General features: G+C 37.0%; 1 protein-coding gene across 3 annotated transcripts in view; it reads right to left on the minus strand.

The window, feature by feature from the left end:
- ss (aryl hydrocarbon receptor spineless) overlaps positions 1 to 11,852 on the minus strand; it is a 203,889-nt gene extending 192,037 nt beyond the window's left edge. The window contains exon 1 of one of the 3 annotated variants that reach the window (XR_015545743.1): positions 11,562 to 11,850. Coding sequence is in view for 2 of the 3 variants with exons in the window: in XM_087408049.1 (XP_087264175.1) it covers positions 11,562 to 11,683 (122 nt within the window). In the remaining variant the exon portion in view is untranslated. Of the gene's footprint in view, positions 1 to 11,561 lie in introns of all 3 variants that reach the window. The other 2 variants (XM_087408049.1, XM_087408048.1) reach the window with 2 other exon arrangements.
- Positions 11,853 to 14,737: the final 2,885 nt, after the last annotated feature.

The raw sequence follows: 14,737 nt of genomic DNA on the forward strand, positions 1-14,737 counted from the left end.
AGCATAGTTATCAGCGGAACACGTAGAATAACGCGGTTATGTCTTATTCGTCAACTGTGGAGAAGGACGCAACATAAATTACGTATAATGATACCGCCTCTCGGGAATTTACAATCTAAATTTAGAAGTTCTAGTTCGCTTATAGCAAATATTTGAGTCTCACGTTCCGGAGTACGTTCTCACGATCTCTGATAAAGTTTCTTTTTATATACCGGTTATTTGCTAATATATAACTACTGTAAAAATAAAATTCATTGTAAATAGATAATATTCTATACCTTGTATATGTAAGGACACAATCATTCTTGCATATTTTCTCACTAAGATTTTACAAAAAAAAAATATGATAATACAGAAAATATATTATGTATGCACATATATTATATATATTATGTAAAATATATAAAAATTGCATTAGTTTAAAATGAAACTAAGAAAATCAGAGACATACATTTTGATTAAATAATCTTTCATCAAAACAAAAACACTTTTATTATTTAAAAACTTGTAATATAAAGAAAAATTGATAATTGAGATTTAATTACTCTTTTAAATCATTAATTTTCATTAATATCACAAAATTGCATCCAAGTTTTGAATGTTTTTCAATTTGGATTTATCACTCGTGTATCTTGTAATTCGGCGAATACTAGACAAGCGAAAAGTCAACGTATTTGGACTCGAGGTCAATGATCGTTCCTGTTTTTTATTCCAGTGCACACATTTCCGAGAAAAAGGTCATATTCGGGTCTCGGGGGCCCACATCAACGGACTAGGAACGTGTTCGCGCGCGACTCGACAAATCGGTACAATGGGATTTGGATGCCGCGCGCGCCAAACAAATCGCGGCTAATAAGAGGTTGATGCATGGTGCCGCGAACTGGAGGGGGCCAATACATAAAAATAAGATAAATTTTACACTCGGCTGGTGATGAATGGCGGGATGAATTATTGAATAGTTAAACACACAGCGCCTTATCGGACCGGCTGGGCCCCAGGCTCGGGCCGGGTCCGAAGCCGAATGAGATACATCGTTACCGATCAGTGCCAGGGCCGCTTCTTGCGAAACAGAGTCTCGAATTCCACCTCGAAATATCTGATTGTGTCGATCGGATGATTTTTCGCTACAATGAGTTTTAATAACTCAATTATGTCAAATAATCGAGTTTAGAATCAATTCCGATTTCGATAAAGTCAGATTTTTATAATAAATAGAAAACAATAGGCGTGTCTGAAAAATGTCTTTGTAACATCTTTTAGACATGCTTGTTGTCTGAGAAGCTTTCTTTCACAAGTTTCAATATCGAAATGAAATTCGTCTATTTTAAATAAATGCAAAGATATACCAGATCAGGACAAAATAAAAAAAAATGATTGCATTATAAAATAAAATTAAGATATTTGGCAAATATGATATATAACAAAATAAATTAAGTATGCGACGATACTATCATTACTTTTGCTTTCTGAGACGGGAATTCTATAGTTTTAATAGCTGGGAAAACTTGTAATCGCCTTCATCGCGAAACGCCTTACCAATGTTACATTTGAAAGGGTAATGGTGCGACGGAGGTGTACTCCGAGAAATACCAACGAAACGCAAGGCGACACATATCCTGCAACTATTTATATTTAAATTCTTTCCCGACAGATTGCCGCGCCTGATAACGCAAAATTTAAATTCCATTTAAGAAAGTGTAACGAAATTCGTATAATTCATTGGAGGAAGTCAATACAGAGATTGAAGCACATGCGTTGTTGGTGGCATAACGCAATGAATAACAGCGATACGCGATAACGATGTTCCATATTCAAGTTTTTAACTGTGTCGTGCAATACAATTGGTCCAATTATAACACAACTTCAAGGAGATTCTTCTGCTCTTTATATTCGAGAAAGTAAAAAAATTTTTAAGTCAGTATTTATATTTAGAACAATTTTTAAATTTGAGTTTTTTTTATTGTAATTAAAAAAAACTTGAATTTAAAGATTTTTTTTCTAAACAGGTACTGACCTCTCTGTTCCTTTCTATACTTTTTTTGCAACGACTAATGAATTATTTAAATTAATTATCTAACTAACATTTAACAGTAAAACTAACATCTATAAATTTAATTAATTTTTATAAAATATAAAATGTTCACGCCTTGCTTTATGGAAAAACAATCCTCGCAAATCAATGGAGATATTCATTGAACAACCTGCTGATTCCATATATCAATATACTCAAAAAGATACAACGGTAGCTCGTTTCTCGGATCAGCAGATCGTGGTCATAAAATGTAAAAAAATTTCTCATTAAAACATCAAGTAAATAAAATTGTCATTATGAATACGAAGCTGTATAACTTCTTATCGCACATCGAAATTGGTCATGCGAGATTATAAAGTTTGAAAGCTCCAGGTTCAACACCTTTCCTTCTCTCTCTTTCTGTAGGTATTCCTTATTGCATTTCATCTGTGCTGTCTCTTTTTATCCGTCTTATCCCTTTAGAGTTCACCTCCAAGATAGGTCTTCTTTCTCTCTCTTTCGAAGCTCGAAGGCGTTTCGGTGCTTATTGGTCTCCTCGTCGGGCGCCTCCGTTCCTGCGGCATAAATTCACCTGCGCGTTTCACTTCGTTATGGCTCTATTCAGTGCCGTAACCACGCGAGGACGGGATATTCCTTGCTGTGCGGCCCATTCAGCACTCTTGAAACACCAAAAGCAACGCAGCATCAACTGCGACTGGAGAATGCGCACGATGCGTATCGTCGATTGTTTCTCTAGAGAGCAACGCATAAACGTGATGAATGCAATCATAAAGACGTACAAATGGCATTATTATCGGTAATATGTTTACGCGTGGAAACAATATGGTAAAATTAAATTACAAAGTCCTTTTTGACAACGTTTATAATGAGAAATATGCAAAATATGAAACGTATACATTTTATAGAGCAAATTCAAAGGGCGTACTTTAATTAATTTTAATGTTTCAGTTTTAATAACAGAATTGTTTCAATCAAAGTGATCCCTGACACGGGGAGACATTTTGTTCAAATATCTAAAAATTTATCTAGATATAAGTAGATCTGAAAATAATTATGTAAAACCTTTAAATTAATTGCTAGAATCTTAAAACTTTTCGCTGCATTGTCATCAACACTAAAGAGTTCTACGTAATTATTTTAATGGTTCAAAATTATTTGCAGATCTGTATTCAGCTAAATTTTGTGATACTCTGACAAATTCATTCTTTCCATGTATCTAAAAAATATTGAATAATGGAATACCGGCAAAGTTAATACAGGAATTCTATTCATTGGCCAGTATTCATAATCAGTTCTTATATTCAAGACCGTCTTAAGTTCTGTCTTGAGGTATCACGAACCAATCAGAGGGCCGCATTAGCGTCTTAAGACATTACTTAAAAGGTCTTGAAATAAGAACTATAAATATCGACCGTCGACAGTTCTTATAGTGGCAATCCACTATTACTACAAGGCATTTCGGGAGCAATGGCTATACATAATGCAGTATCAATCACACGTGCGACAAGGGGCGTCTTTATAATTGGATACGAGGTGTTAAATCTGCTGGGTGTGGCTATACACGGGAGTTATGCCCGCCAATAATTCTCTTGTCGCTATATGTATTATACCTACACGACCGCAACGCATCACGACGCTGACTAACGTAAGGGAAGTCTATTAAATTACAGCGCCTACGATGTAGAAAGTAGGTAAGCGATATCCTTCTTTAATGCAGAGTGATATCGCAGATGGTTATATATATATATATATATATATGTAAGAAATCAGACAGATCTATTTTTACTAACAAACGAAATTTATAACGGGGAGAAATGTATACTTATGTGAAATACGTCCGATTGAAAGAACACGTTCAATTTTACGAGTTGAGTCCTATATTTATTTCTAGCATGTAGACTGACTAAAAATTATATGACTAAAAATATATTGTATAAATTATGCAGAGTGTCATCTATAGATACAAACATTACGAATTAATTTGCAACTCGTTGAATAAAACAAAAAACACAACTTCTAATTTAATATCTGGTATAGACTATTGTCTTTTCAGAACACTTGGATGTATATTATAGTCTTTCATCAATCGTCTGTTAAGTATCTCCGAGCCATACAATTAATCGTTAATGATAAAATCGATTTGTGATCTTATTTAGCCAATAGCGTAAATAAATGTGGTATATATTGTGGTAAATATCGGTGATGCTTAATGTATAAAGAAAATCTTGGCACGCCTCGGAGGCTTCGGCTACAGTCTTCGACTGGTTGAATGGAGCAAAGGTCTTAGAAGCGGGTTCATTACAGGGCTATAAACGCACGTTATAAGTCCCTAAGGATGCGCGGCAATTACTTAAGAACTAATCAGCCAAAACCTGAGACGATGGCAGCTATCCATCAAGAAATCATCGACCTCAGTTCGAATGGTCCTGCTGCGCCTTCACGTTACTTACGATGATCATTGAGAATTTTCGGTTCTCTCGTTTCTTCGTTATAATTGAAAAATCTTAAGTAATCCTTTGTAAAGATTACTAAAGCTTTATACTTTCTCATTAAAAAATCTCGGACTTTTTTCCATTATAATTGAAAAATCTTCAGTGATTCCTTGTAGGTTTTTTTTTACAAAGAATTATTAAATCTTTATAGTTTAACCTCTGATTTTAAATTTAATAAATTTGCAGAAAAAAATAACATCCTAAATTCATTTAGGACAACATCCAACAAAAAAAGAAATAATCCTATTTTCGATTAAAATGGATCTCAGTGTTTGATAAAGTTCATATGCAAATTTGTAAACATATTTTTTCATTCTATTATATAAACTAACCAATTCGGTCTGAGAGACTTGAAACGCAATCACAAACTGAAAATAACATCACAAGTTTTACATTGACCGTCAATTTTAATGATGTGTTAATAAGCACTTAAAAGACTATAAAGAATTTATTCCCAAATATTAACTCCTTAATATTCTTATTTGTATCAAATGCATTAGAAACAAAAATCATTTTTCAAGTCACATTTGACAAATAGAAAAATAATTTTTTAAATATTTTTTATTTCATATAAAAAAAAACTTTAACGTTAATTAATTAATACGAAATTAAAAAAATGTATTAAATTTTTTTAATTTTAAATCTTATTCTAATAAAATACAATCTAAGTTAAAAAATAATTTATAAAAATAGTTTTGTGCACTCATACGTTCCAACATCATTGATAAAATCTATTTAATCAATTTTGACAACTAATAAATATCTGTGAAAGAGAATACTCTGACGTATGCATCTCTACGTGGCTACCGGTGTCGCGCGAAAGAATCTTGAAACTGCTAATGGGCAAGATACTAGATCTTCGTGCTTCCAGTGAGTAGGGTGGTGGAGTGCGATTTGCGTGGTTAAAGGATCGTTCGGAGGTGGAATCGCGCGAATGGTGGAATGAGAAAGAAAAAGAGAGAGAAGGCCTGTCCGTCTCGTGGAGAAGTGCCGTGGAGGTGAACGAGAGCGAAGAGCTGACAGTCGAACGAACGGGTCAAGATCGGGAGAGAGAGACTGACTGAAGTATAATCAGGTTTCGACTGAGTCCGCGGCCGCGTGTAATAACAGTAATCCCTCCCTGCGCCGGTAATTTGGCTGTTCGCTCAAAAACTCCAAATTATAGAAGCTGCTGTCATTAGGCCGCGGCGAGCACTGTACGCGCAGCATCGCGCTGCATTCGTCTGCTTCCCCGAACTCGACAGAATTTTGGGGGAAACTCGACAGCAAGTTCACGTCCGATCGTTAGCGATAACATTCCCTTGACGTTGACAAACCCCGCGGCCTGGACATTTTACAGGACTTTCGAGGACGGTGCTCGAGGTACGAGGATGATACGATGTTCAACGGTTCTTCACTTCGATACTTCTTGTTAGAGTTAAGTAGCTGTCAAGATGCGTCTGCGATGCGATTTTCGAAGTGAAAGTAATTGGCAAGTAGAAACAAGTCAAGAATAAAAGAGAAGTATAATAGAGATTTTATCGTGACGTATTGATTAGCATATTGCATATGGAAAAAAACGATTTTGCTGAAATATTTGAAAATTCAGTTAGATACAGATCTGAAAATAATTTTGGACTATCAAGGTAATTATGCAGAAAACTCAGAGTACACTGCAAAAGATTTTAGTTATCAGCTTGAACATCCTATATAATTATTTTGATAATTTTCAACAAATTATCCGTAGCTAAATTTTTAGATACTTTAACGAGACTGTTCTTTCGGTATAATTTGAAAAATCTGCTTCTGATAAAATCTTCTTTCTCACAGTTCATATAATTCAAACAATTACAGATATTAAAAATTACACATTATTAAAAAAAAAATTTCAGCATGATATATATTAATGATACATAATTTAAATTTTTTGCAAACAAAAGTTTGAATAAATTGCATTCCGCACTCGTAAGCCACAACAATGTTAAAATTGTATACAACTAATTCTAAATATTCTCAGCAGTATTTATTAAATCGAGAAAGCCTCGCTGTACACGACATCCACCGCTATACACAATAGCTTTATCGATCGTCGCAGTCTTTGATAATTCATTCGCACTTCGGAGATCGAAACAAAGCGATATACTGTCCGCGCGAAATGATATCAGTCGAAATGGAATTTCACAGAATGACTCTAAATGCGTACTTATATACCTTCTAAGGTGCATTCGCCTAGGACCAGCGGAGCCCGAAGGAAGGACTTCTTTGAGCGAAGGGATCTTTAGGAGCCAAAGCAACCGAAGAAGCGTAAGGGAACGAACCAGGTTGAAACCCTGCGGGCATTTTCTGGCATAGAGCCAGAAAACGTTCGTTCTCTGTGCTCCTCTCTTTCCCCTCTCTCGTATCGTATCAAAGACGACTCGAGGGAAAGGAATGAGAAGAAGATCGCCGATCATTGCCCGTATGCCTCGAACGACCGTTTAAAACTCCATTACGCTCGTTCGTGATCCTTAGCGCGATCACGGGGTACACGCTCCTCACCGTAGAAGGCACCTACGTGAACTGGAAAAGGGTTCAACCGATTACTCAACGTGACACGTTGATCTCGAAGCTACGGGGAAGGAAGGAGATCGTCTTCAACGTCGAGAAATTGACGCTTCTTGAGCCTGCGGGTCCACGTAATCGTAGGAATACATTGTGTATCCTGCTTGAATAAATATTCGAATAAGCCCTTACAATGTTACAAATATCAAAAGAACAATGGTAACTCAATTCCTTGTGTCAATAACGTTCTATTATTTTAAACTTCCATGTACGTCAAAATATAAATCAATTCATTTCTGTAATTGAATTGCTGAGTCAATACATTTCTTGAGTTAAATTGTTTAACTTTATTATTTTAGTTAACAATGTGATAAAAGGAGCATAAAAATTATAACACAAGTTATAAGCGGTATGTCATATATTAAAAATCCATAATCTTCAAAATTATAAGACAGAGTATTTAGTTGAATTAATGATACATTGATTAAGACTCATTAGGAGTAGTGATAATGTATATAAGTTTAAGTGTGTAAAGCAATTATACAAATTTCTTTTTTTGTAGATTTTTGTATAATTATTAAAATATGTCCCTAGCTACACTTATTGTCAAAATAAAAATAGATACCCCTCGTGATTCGCATCGATTGATAGTGATACTAATTGCATACTGTATCTTTATATTTTAAAACAAACTTTTTTTTTCATTTTCTTATTCCTTTTAAAAACATATTTTGTTTAAAAGATTAAATATTCGTCACGTTACTTTTCTATAAATTTACAAAAATTCATAAAGCCTTTCTCGTCGCAATAAAAGTCAAAGTTTCTTTTGTTTTTAATGAGAAAATGTACGATATATTAAATAAAAGTTCCAAGACAGCCTTCAAAAATTAATTCAGTAAATTAATCATGCCTCCTGCCTCGTGATACTTTATGAAGACATTTAAGTGGGCACACAAGACGTCAAGTGGTTGAAGTTAATGGGCTACCCTGTATATACGTATATCAGTGGCTAGCCTTCGCACATGTTCGCCTTGAGTACCGACGAGTCTGCGGAGTACTCTGCATTTGGAAGTGCGTCTGCAATGCGTCGTTGAAACCGCGATCCATTCGAGGTTAACAAGGTTGCGGAAGACGCGGTTCGGAAGAACACGGGCTCGAAGGAGAGACTCGGCACGGTAAGATTTTAGTCTTCCGCTTCTACGCAATCAGCCGAGCCGCTCCATCTCTGTCGGCTTAGCGGCCAACTACCCTAGGTGCATCCTCCTTTTGATGCATCGAACGCGCCGTGCCGCACGTACAACCCGTGCGACTCAGCAACCCCTGGTGATTCGCACACACCCGCACGTAACGCGCGTGTACGCACTCACGCACGCGGGCGCGTGCTCGCGAGCGAAAGAGAAGCACCTGGGAGCATGCGAGAGCGTTATGAGGGGATTAAGAGCTTACCAGATTGGTGCAGATTGCTTTAATTTCTCAAGCGTCCGAGCAAGACACACAATCTCGAGGTGCGAAGCGATGAAAAAATTCTCTGACACTCGATTTGCTAACGCAATGAAATACTAACGCACCTGTTTTCTTCTTTTTGGCTAAATCGACGTTGCGATTTCTTCGGCAAGATTATGGCACTAATCACATGTTAACTCTGAGTATGTTAATTTATAAATTTTTTACAATATTTTAAAGATGCTTTAAAAATATTTTAAAATTAGTATCTGTATTATTATGTTACTTGCTAATTTAATTTGTAATATTATAATACGTACTCCAACTGTGTTTCAAGATAATAATCGGAAAAATGTAAGATCCACGTAAAAAAAAATCGTTAAGCACCAAGATTCGTCTTGAATATTTCTTTTTTAGTTGTTTTATTTCTCAATCATAGTTCTTTACTAATTATTTTATAAAAAATATTCGTTAAATTTTGTAATCTTTTCATCTACCATTCGAAGAAATCGTATTATTTTGCAGAAAATAGAATATAGAGCATTATATACTACTTTTAAAAATATCAATTGTACTGTATATTGATATTCAATGTGTATAACGTAAGTATTCTTAAAGTGGAATTTTGAAAGTTTAAATGTTTCTACTTGTCTAATTATTTGCTCACACTTTTTTTTTAAGCAATCAACCCACTGAACTACAGAACAACGGCAGAACTATGCATATCTATGCAAGTGCTGCAAATCTTAATTCCATTAACACACGCGAGCTTGATTAAACGTAACAAAACTTTTAGGACACAACAATTATCAAACTCAACTACATTGAGTAACATGATAAAATATCGTGTAAAAATAAAAAAAAATGATGAATTAATGTTTCTATTATGTCTCATGAGAATAATAAATATCAAAATATATTAATAAATTACTTTTTAAATGTAATATATGCATTATATAAGATTCTGTAGACTTGTTAACCAATTTGATATTTTGACAGATAAAATTATATTTAGATCAAACTATACAGGATGCTTTCTAATAATATTATGATATACATAATTGTCGAGTGTTTCGTCAAACACGAATGAACGTATCTCTATAAGCAGATAGGAACTTACATTGCATTAAAGTTTCCTCGAATAATCGTGGTGTAACCATTTGCGTCTAGAAAAACTAAATTGGCGTGAGACAGAAAGCACAAAGAAGGAGCATCGCACGTTCGATTTGATGCGGGAAAAATAGCCTGATACACGTGTTTCCAGAACAAACAAACACGCGACCGTACATCTTATTCCGGCCCCATCATTGTTAATATATAACCGTATCTTGTCTAACAAATCACAAATGATCGTTTGCAGGCTTCTGGCTTCTATCTAATTCGCATATGCATAGGAAACATTTTCTGGCGACCCGTGCACCTGCAATTTCGTCGGTCATCAGTCGCAACATTATGAACGTAACGACGGATCTTTTGTGATGCGCATCTATTATTACGCCTTGAAAACTGCTTCATGGTACTGAACATTATTTCCTTTTGCGATAAAAGCATTATTTTAATCATAATGCGATCATCGTTTCCATATGTCGAATAAAACTTGAAAGACAAGAAATTACAGAAAAGTCAAGAGAAAGACCTTTGAAATACAATATTATATAATTTCTATTAAATAAATCTAAGTTTATAAGCTATGAGAAACAATAATTTTGGATAATCTAAACTGACGTATAAATACATTAATCAAACAAATGATTAAATCAGAACAGATTAGATCCTTATTATTTTTTATTTTTCTTGGGCCTAAATAGTTTTAGGAAAAACAAATAAATTTTAATATTAATTCAACCAAATATATAACGCATATAATATTTGATTAACTATTGAATAAATTAAAATAATATGTTTAAAATATTCTATAATAAAAGATAGAAATATTAATTATGTTTTCATAAAAGTATAATTTCGTAAAAATCTATAATAATAGATCGTTTATAATCAATTAATAATACAAAATCAAGTGTAAACGTATTCAAGTTACTCATGCGAGAACGTCTGAATGAAGTACTACTATGAAGTACGTCTGTGAATCAGTCATCGACTTAACTTTACGAGCAAACGCACAACTTTACGTGCGAACACTAGGCTTCGTCCCCATTAGCATGGGCTCCGAACGCGTGAATTATGTATGCGTTTGGAACTGCGATACTTCGGAGCCTTTCAAAACTAATCCCATAGACTGCTTTTTAAGTCACTTCAATAATTGAGCGTGCGGAAAACGTTTGCCAATTAAATCATAAAATGTTAAATCACACTGAAAGGACTAACTTTGAGGTTTTTGCGAGACAGCGATTATGCGCGATTTTTGTATTAAAATGATATTTTCTGTCAGTTTATTAATGTTTATTAATATTTCGTAAAAGTTTATTTTTATATACTATTGGTGTTGGAATTAATTCGTAGCGTTTTTAATGAAAGAATGTTATTTATTTCACATGAGCATTAAAAAATACATTAATGAAAGTACTTCCCATCACTTGTAAAACGCTACGAATTAATTCCAACACCTAATAATATTTTTTGTCTTGTTTTTAATTATGATCTCGTTTTTATACTCTTTATTCTCTTTCTTATTTAGTTAATAATTATTTCCTACTATGCTTAATTATGTTAGAATGAATGTGCAACATCACCTTACTCATTAATTAAACATTTACTTCTCTTTGTGAGCAAAACTCACTGCCATAATGTTCATTGGTTTTCAAAAGTCCTTTGAAACATAAATCTCCGTTTATCTCCTATTTTTATATTTGTAAGATCAATATTCTTTTAAAGTCCTTGTTTAAATATGTCAATTTGATATTCCTAAACGCATTTCTAAATCCTAAATACATCAGATCATCACACTTTATCTCAATACTTTAAAACGAGAACGACTTGTATCGTTTTATGACTCAGAGATAAAAAGGACCGAGTGTCACGCATGTAGCACCACCTTCTTTCCGTTTCCGAGTCACAAAATAACATCAGTCGTTCTCGTTCCGTCTGTCGTATCGATTTAACGGACTCGCACCGACCTCTTTCCGTTCCGACGCCGTCTCTTGGTGGCGTAGACGGTCCCCAGCTGGCTCATGGCGACGGGGTTGTTGGGGCCCGACGCCGACGTCGGAGTCGGCACCGGCGCCGAGGTAGGCGTCATCGCGGGATCAACGACGTGGGGCTGAGGGTGAGTGGCGGTCAGGGTGAGTTGCGATCCCGGGGGATAGCATGCCGCCGTCACGTAATCCGTCGGCGCGAGGGACGCGGTCGGCGGTCCACAGATCCCGGCGATCCCCGGTGCACCACCGCCCCCGCTGCCGTTTCCACCGCCGCCGCCACCGCCACCGACGACACCACCGCCGCCGCCGCCGCCTCCGCCGCCGCCGCCGCCGCCACCACCACCACCGACACCGACACCAACACCCCCGACCACCCCCAGCCCCGCCGAGGCGGTTCTGTCCAGCGCGTACACCGTGCAGACCGTGACGCCCCTTGCCTCTAGCGACGACGCTACGTCATCCTCTGTCACCGTCGGTGCCACTGCCACCAGCTGCTGGCGTCGGGGCACTTGCTCCTGATGACACCACCGTACGCGCGCGGCCGATTACGACACGGCAGCTGCGACAGCTGTTACCACCGCAAATTCGCCCTCTCGAGCAAAGTCGAGCGACCCAGTGTCCCCTATGGACACGGGATTCTTTTGACGCGGGATTCTAATGACGAAGAACTGATCGAGGGCTCTCTACACGTTTATCACTCGTCAATTGACATTTAACAACTTCGACGGTAAAGAATAGCAAACTGTCATTGGATCGTAAATGGAATAGTTTAGTGAATGACTTTCAAAAAGTACGCATCGGGTGGTTCACTCTTGTGTTCCCTAAATTTCATAAAAAGTCGTGATGCGTAGCGTCATTAGAAAATCTTCAGGCTTGGTCAACAACTCGTCGACGATATCATTCACAACGTGAAATTCACGATACACTGTACACGAAGCAAGATCATGTTTCCACCATTCTCTACGGAACAAGTTCACTGTCACATGAAAATCATGACGCGACATCAATCAGATTGTGATCGCTAGTCATTCACTTTCCCATCCGATGGAATTGGAGTCAACATTATACATCACGGAGGACGCAGCAACATTTAAAACACTTGATGCCATTCGTATGGCTATTAACATTTTTAGCCTGGAATGAAAACGAGGGATTCACTCTATCCTCGATATTACAGATGGTTCGAGCGCGTTATCTAATCCTCACTGCAAATACACGTAAATCTCACACTCACTATCCCAAGCGCCACCTTTTCAATATTTGGTACCACTCGATATTATTATCATCCAGTTGCGTGGCGGTCATATGACGCGATATCTCGATATATCTGCCCAGAACACTTAGAATATCCAGTCGACACGAGACGTTTATCACTAGATTTCTCAATCCGGTCGTGTCACGTGCGCGAAAACTGACTTGCATGTCCTCACTCGTTACACGATCATCCTCTCGTCCCCCCTTCCACCCCAGATCGGTGTCACAGTCCCTCCCTTATCTGTCTCGAACAGGAAAGAGAAAGCCATCTCTTTCCCCTACCATAGTCACTCTTCCTTTACCCTTGCGATCCGTCGGAATTGATTAATGTGAATAACCGAATGAAACGATCCCGTTCGCCGAATCGTCGAAGACCTGCTCTAGAATCTATCTGCACTAATACGCTCGACAATGCTGGAGAACCCAAAACCAGTAGCGAACGCGAGGTCTAATTGGTAGGTTGGTGACGGAACCCTCGTGCTGGCAGGTTCGCGGTAAAGGAATGAGCGCGTACGATGCGGTGCTCGCTTCGTAGAAGCGTATCGTATACTGGCGGGCCTGCCGGGCGTAGCATAAGTCAGGAGAGCGTGGCATAGATCGGAGAGTGGAGGCGCAGGCCAGTGGTGGTGGGCCCAACAGAGGAGTAACCCTCCATGGGTCGACCAGGAGACCGGCCGCTGGTTTCTATCCACCGTGAAGCAGGGTCACCACTCTGACTCCCACCCGCAACGCTCGCCACGCCTACGAATAAGCCGAAGAGACCAATCGTGGTGCCAGCATGGCGCTACCGGCCTAACCACCGCGGAACCACCGATGAAACGATACCATCGCGCGCGCCTCGAGATTCCACCTACTCCCAACGTGCTTTTCCTTCTTCCTCCGCGTTCGCGCCCTCCTCCTTACGAGTCCGCGAACCTGTACGTAGCGCCTATCTGTTCTCGGAAACGCATTGATAGAAACGCGCGAGATATTTGACTACTCCTGGGACAAGTCCGGAAGAATGGATATTTTTCTATCGGGCAGAGATACTGTATAGTTCGTTCTACAACGAGTATTCTCAAATGAGAAAAGATGAAATGGGTTCTCACAAAATGGAAATAAATGGACAATAATATCATAATCGTTGCAGTATCTTATATTATATACATTAAATTATATTATAGAGCACGAATGAACCAATCTTTTCAAATCTCAAACGCCAAAGTATAAGAAATTAATATTGACATTGAACAATGATTTGATGAAATAAAATCAATATTAATTGTGATTCTGAAAATAGAATAATTGATAACAATAAAAATCAAGTACCTATTAACAATGCAACTTAAAATAGCTATGAGATTATAATGTAACATAAATTTGAATGTGTCATAATTTTTAACAGTTGTCTTTCTGTCTCATTTAATCTGCTTTAATCACCTGATATAGTAAAAAAATTAAACAAAAAATTTTCCTCACAAAGTTAATCGTCACGTACTTTGAAATTGACTCGTATGCCAAGTTAGAGAGAACGCATATCTTACGATCTATTATAACCCTAGAATGCTATCAATATGTAAATTTTATGTACAAGTGAACGAAATCATTAAGCACTAAGCTGTGCCTTTAAGAAGCTTAATGCCATGCTGAAAATTAGAAACAAGACTTTTTCAAAAGTCTGTCCATTTTTTTATATCATTTTGGACTCTCTGATAATCAATATTATAACAGAAAATGTGATAAGTTCAACTTTTAAGCAAATATATGTTATTATTTTGTTATTTTATTTAAATGTCACAAAAAGATATACATATACAATTGGATTACATATTCCATATCACTTCAAGATTAAATTGACAATCTACTTATTCTTTCTTTCCTTTTAGAGTTAATAATTAAGTTGATTGTGTCTATAAAAGTCT

Source organism: Acromyrmex echinatior, chromosome 7 (assembly GCF_024713525.1).
Source record: "Acromyrmex echinatior isolate Ae372 chromosome 7, ASM2471352v2, whole genome shotgun sequence".
In the NCBI taxonomy this organism is placed as follows: domain Eukaryota; kingdom Metazoa; phylum Arthropoda; class Insecta; order Hymenoptera; family Formicidae; genus Acromyrmex; species Acromyrmex echinatior.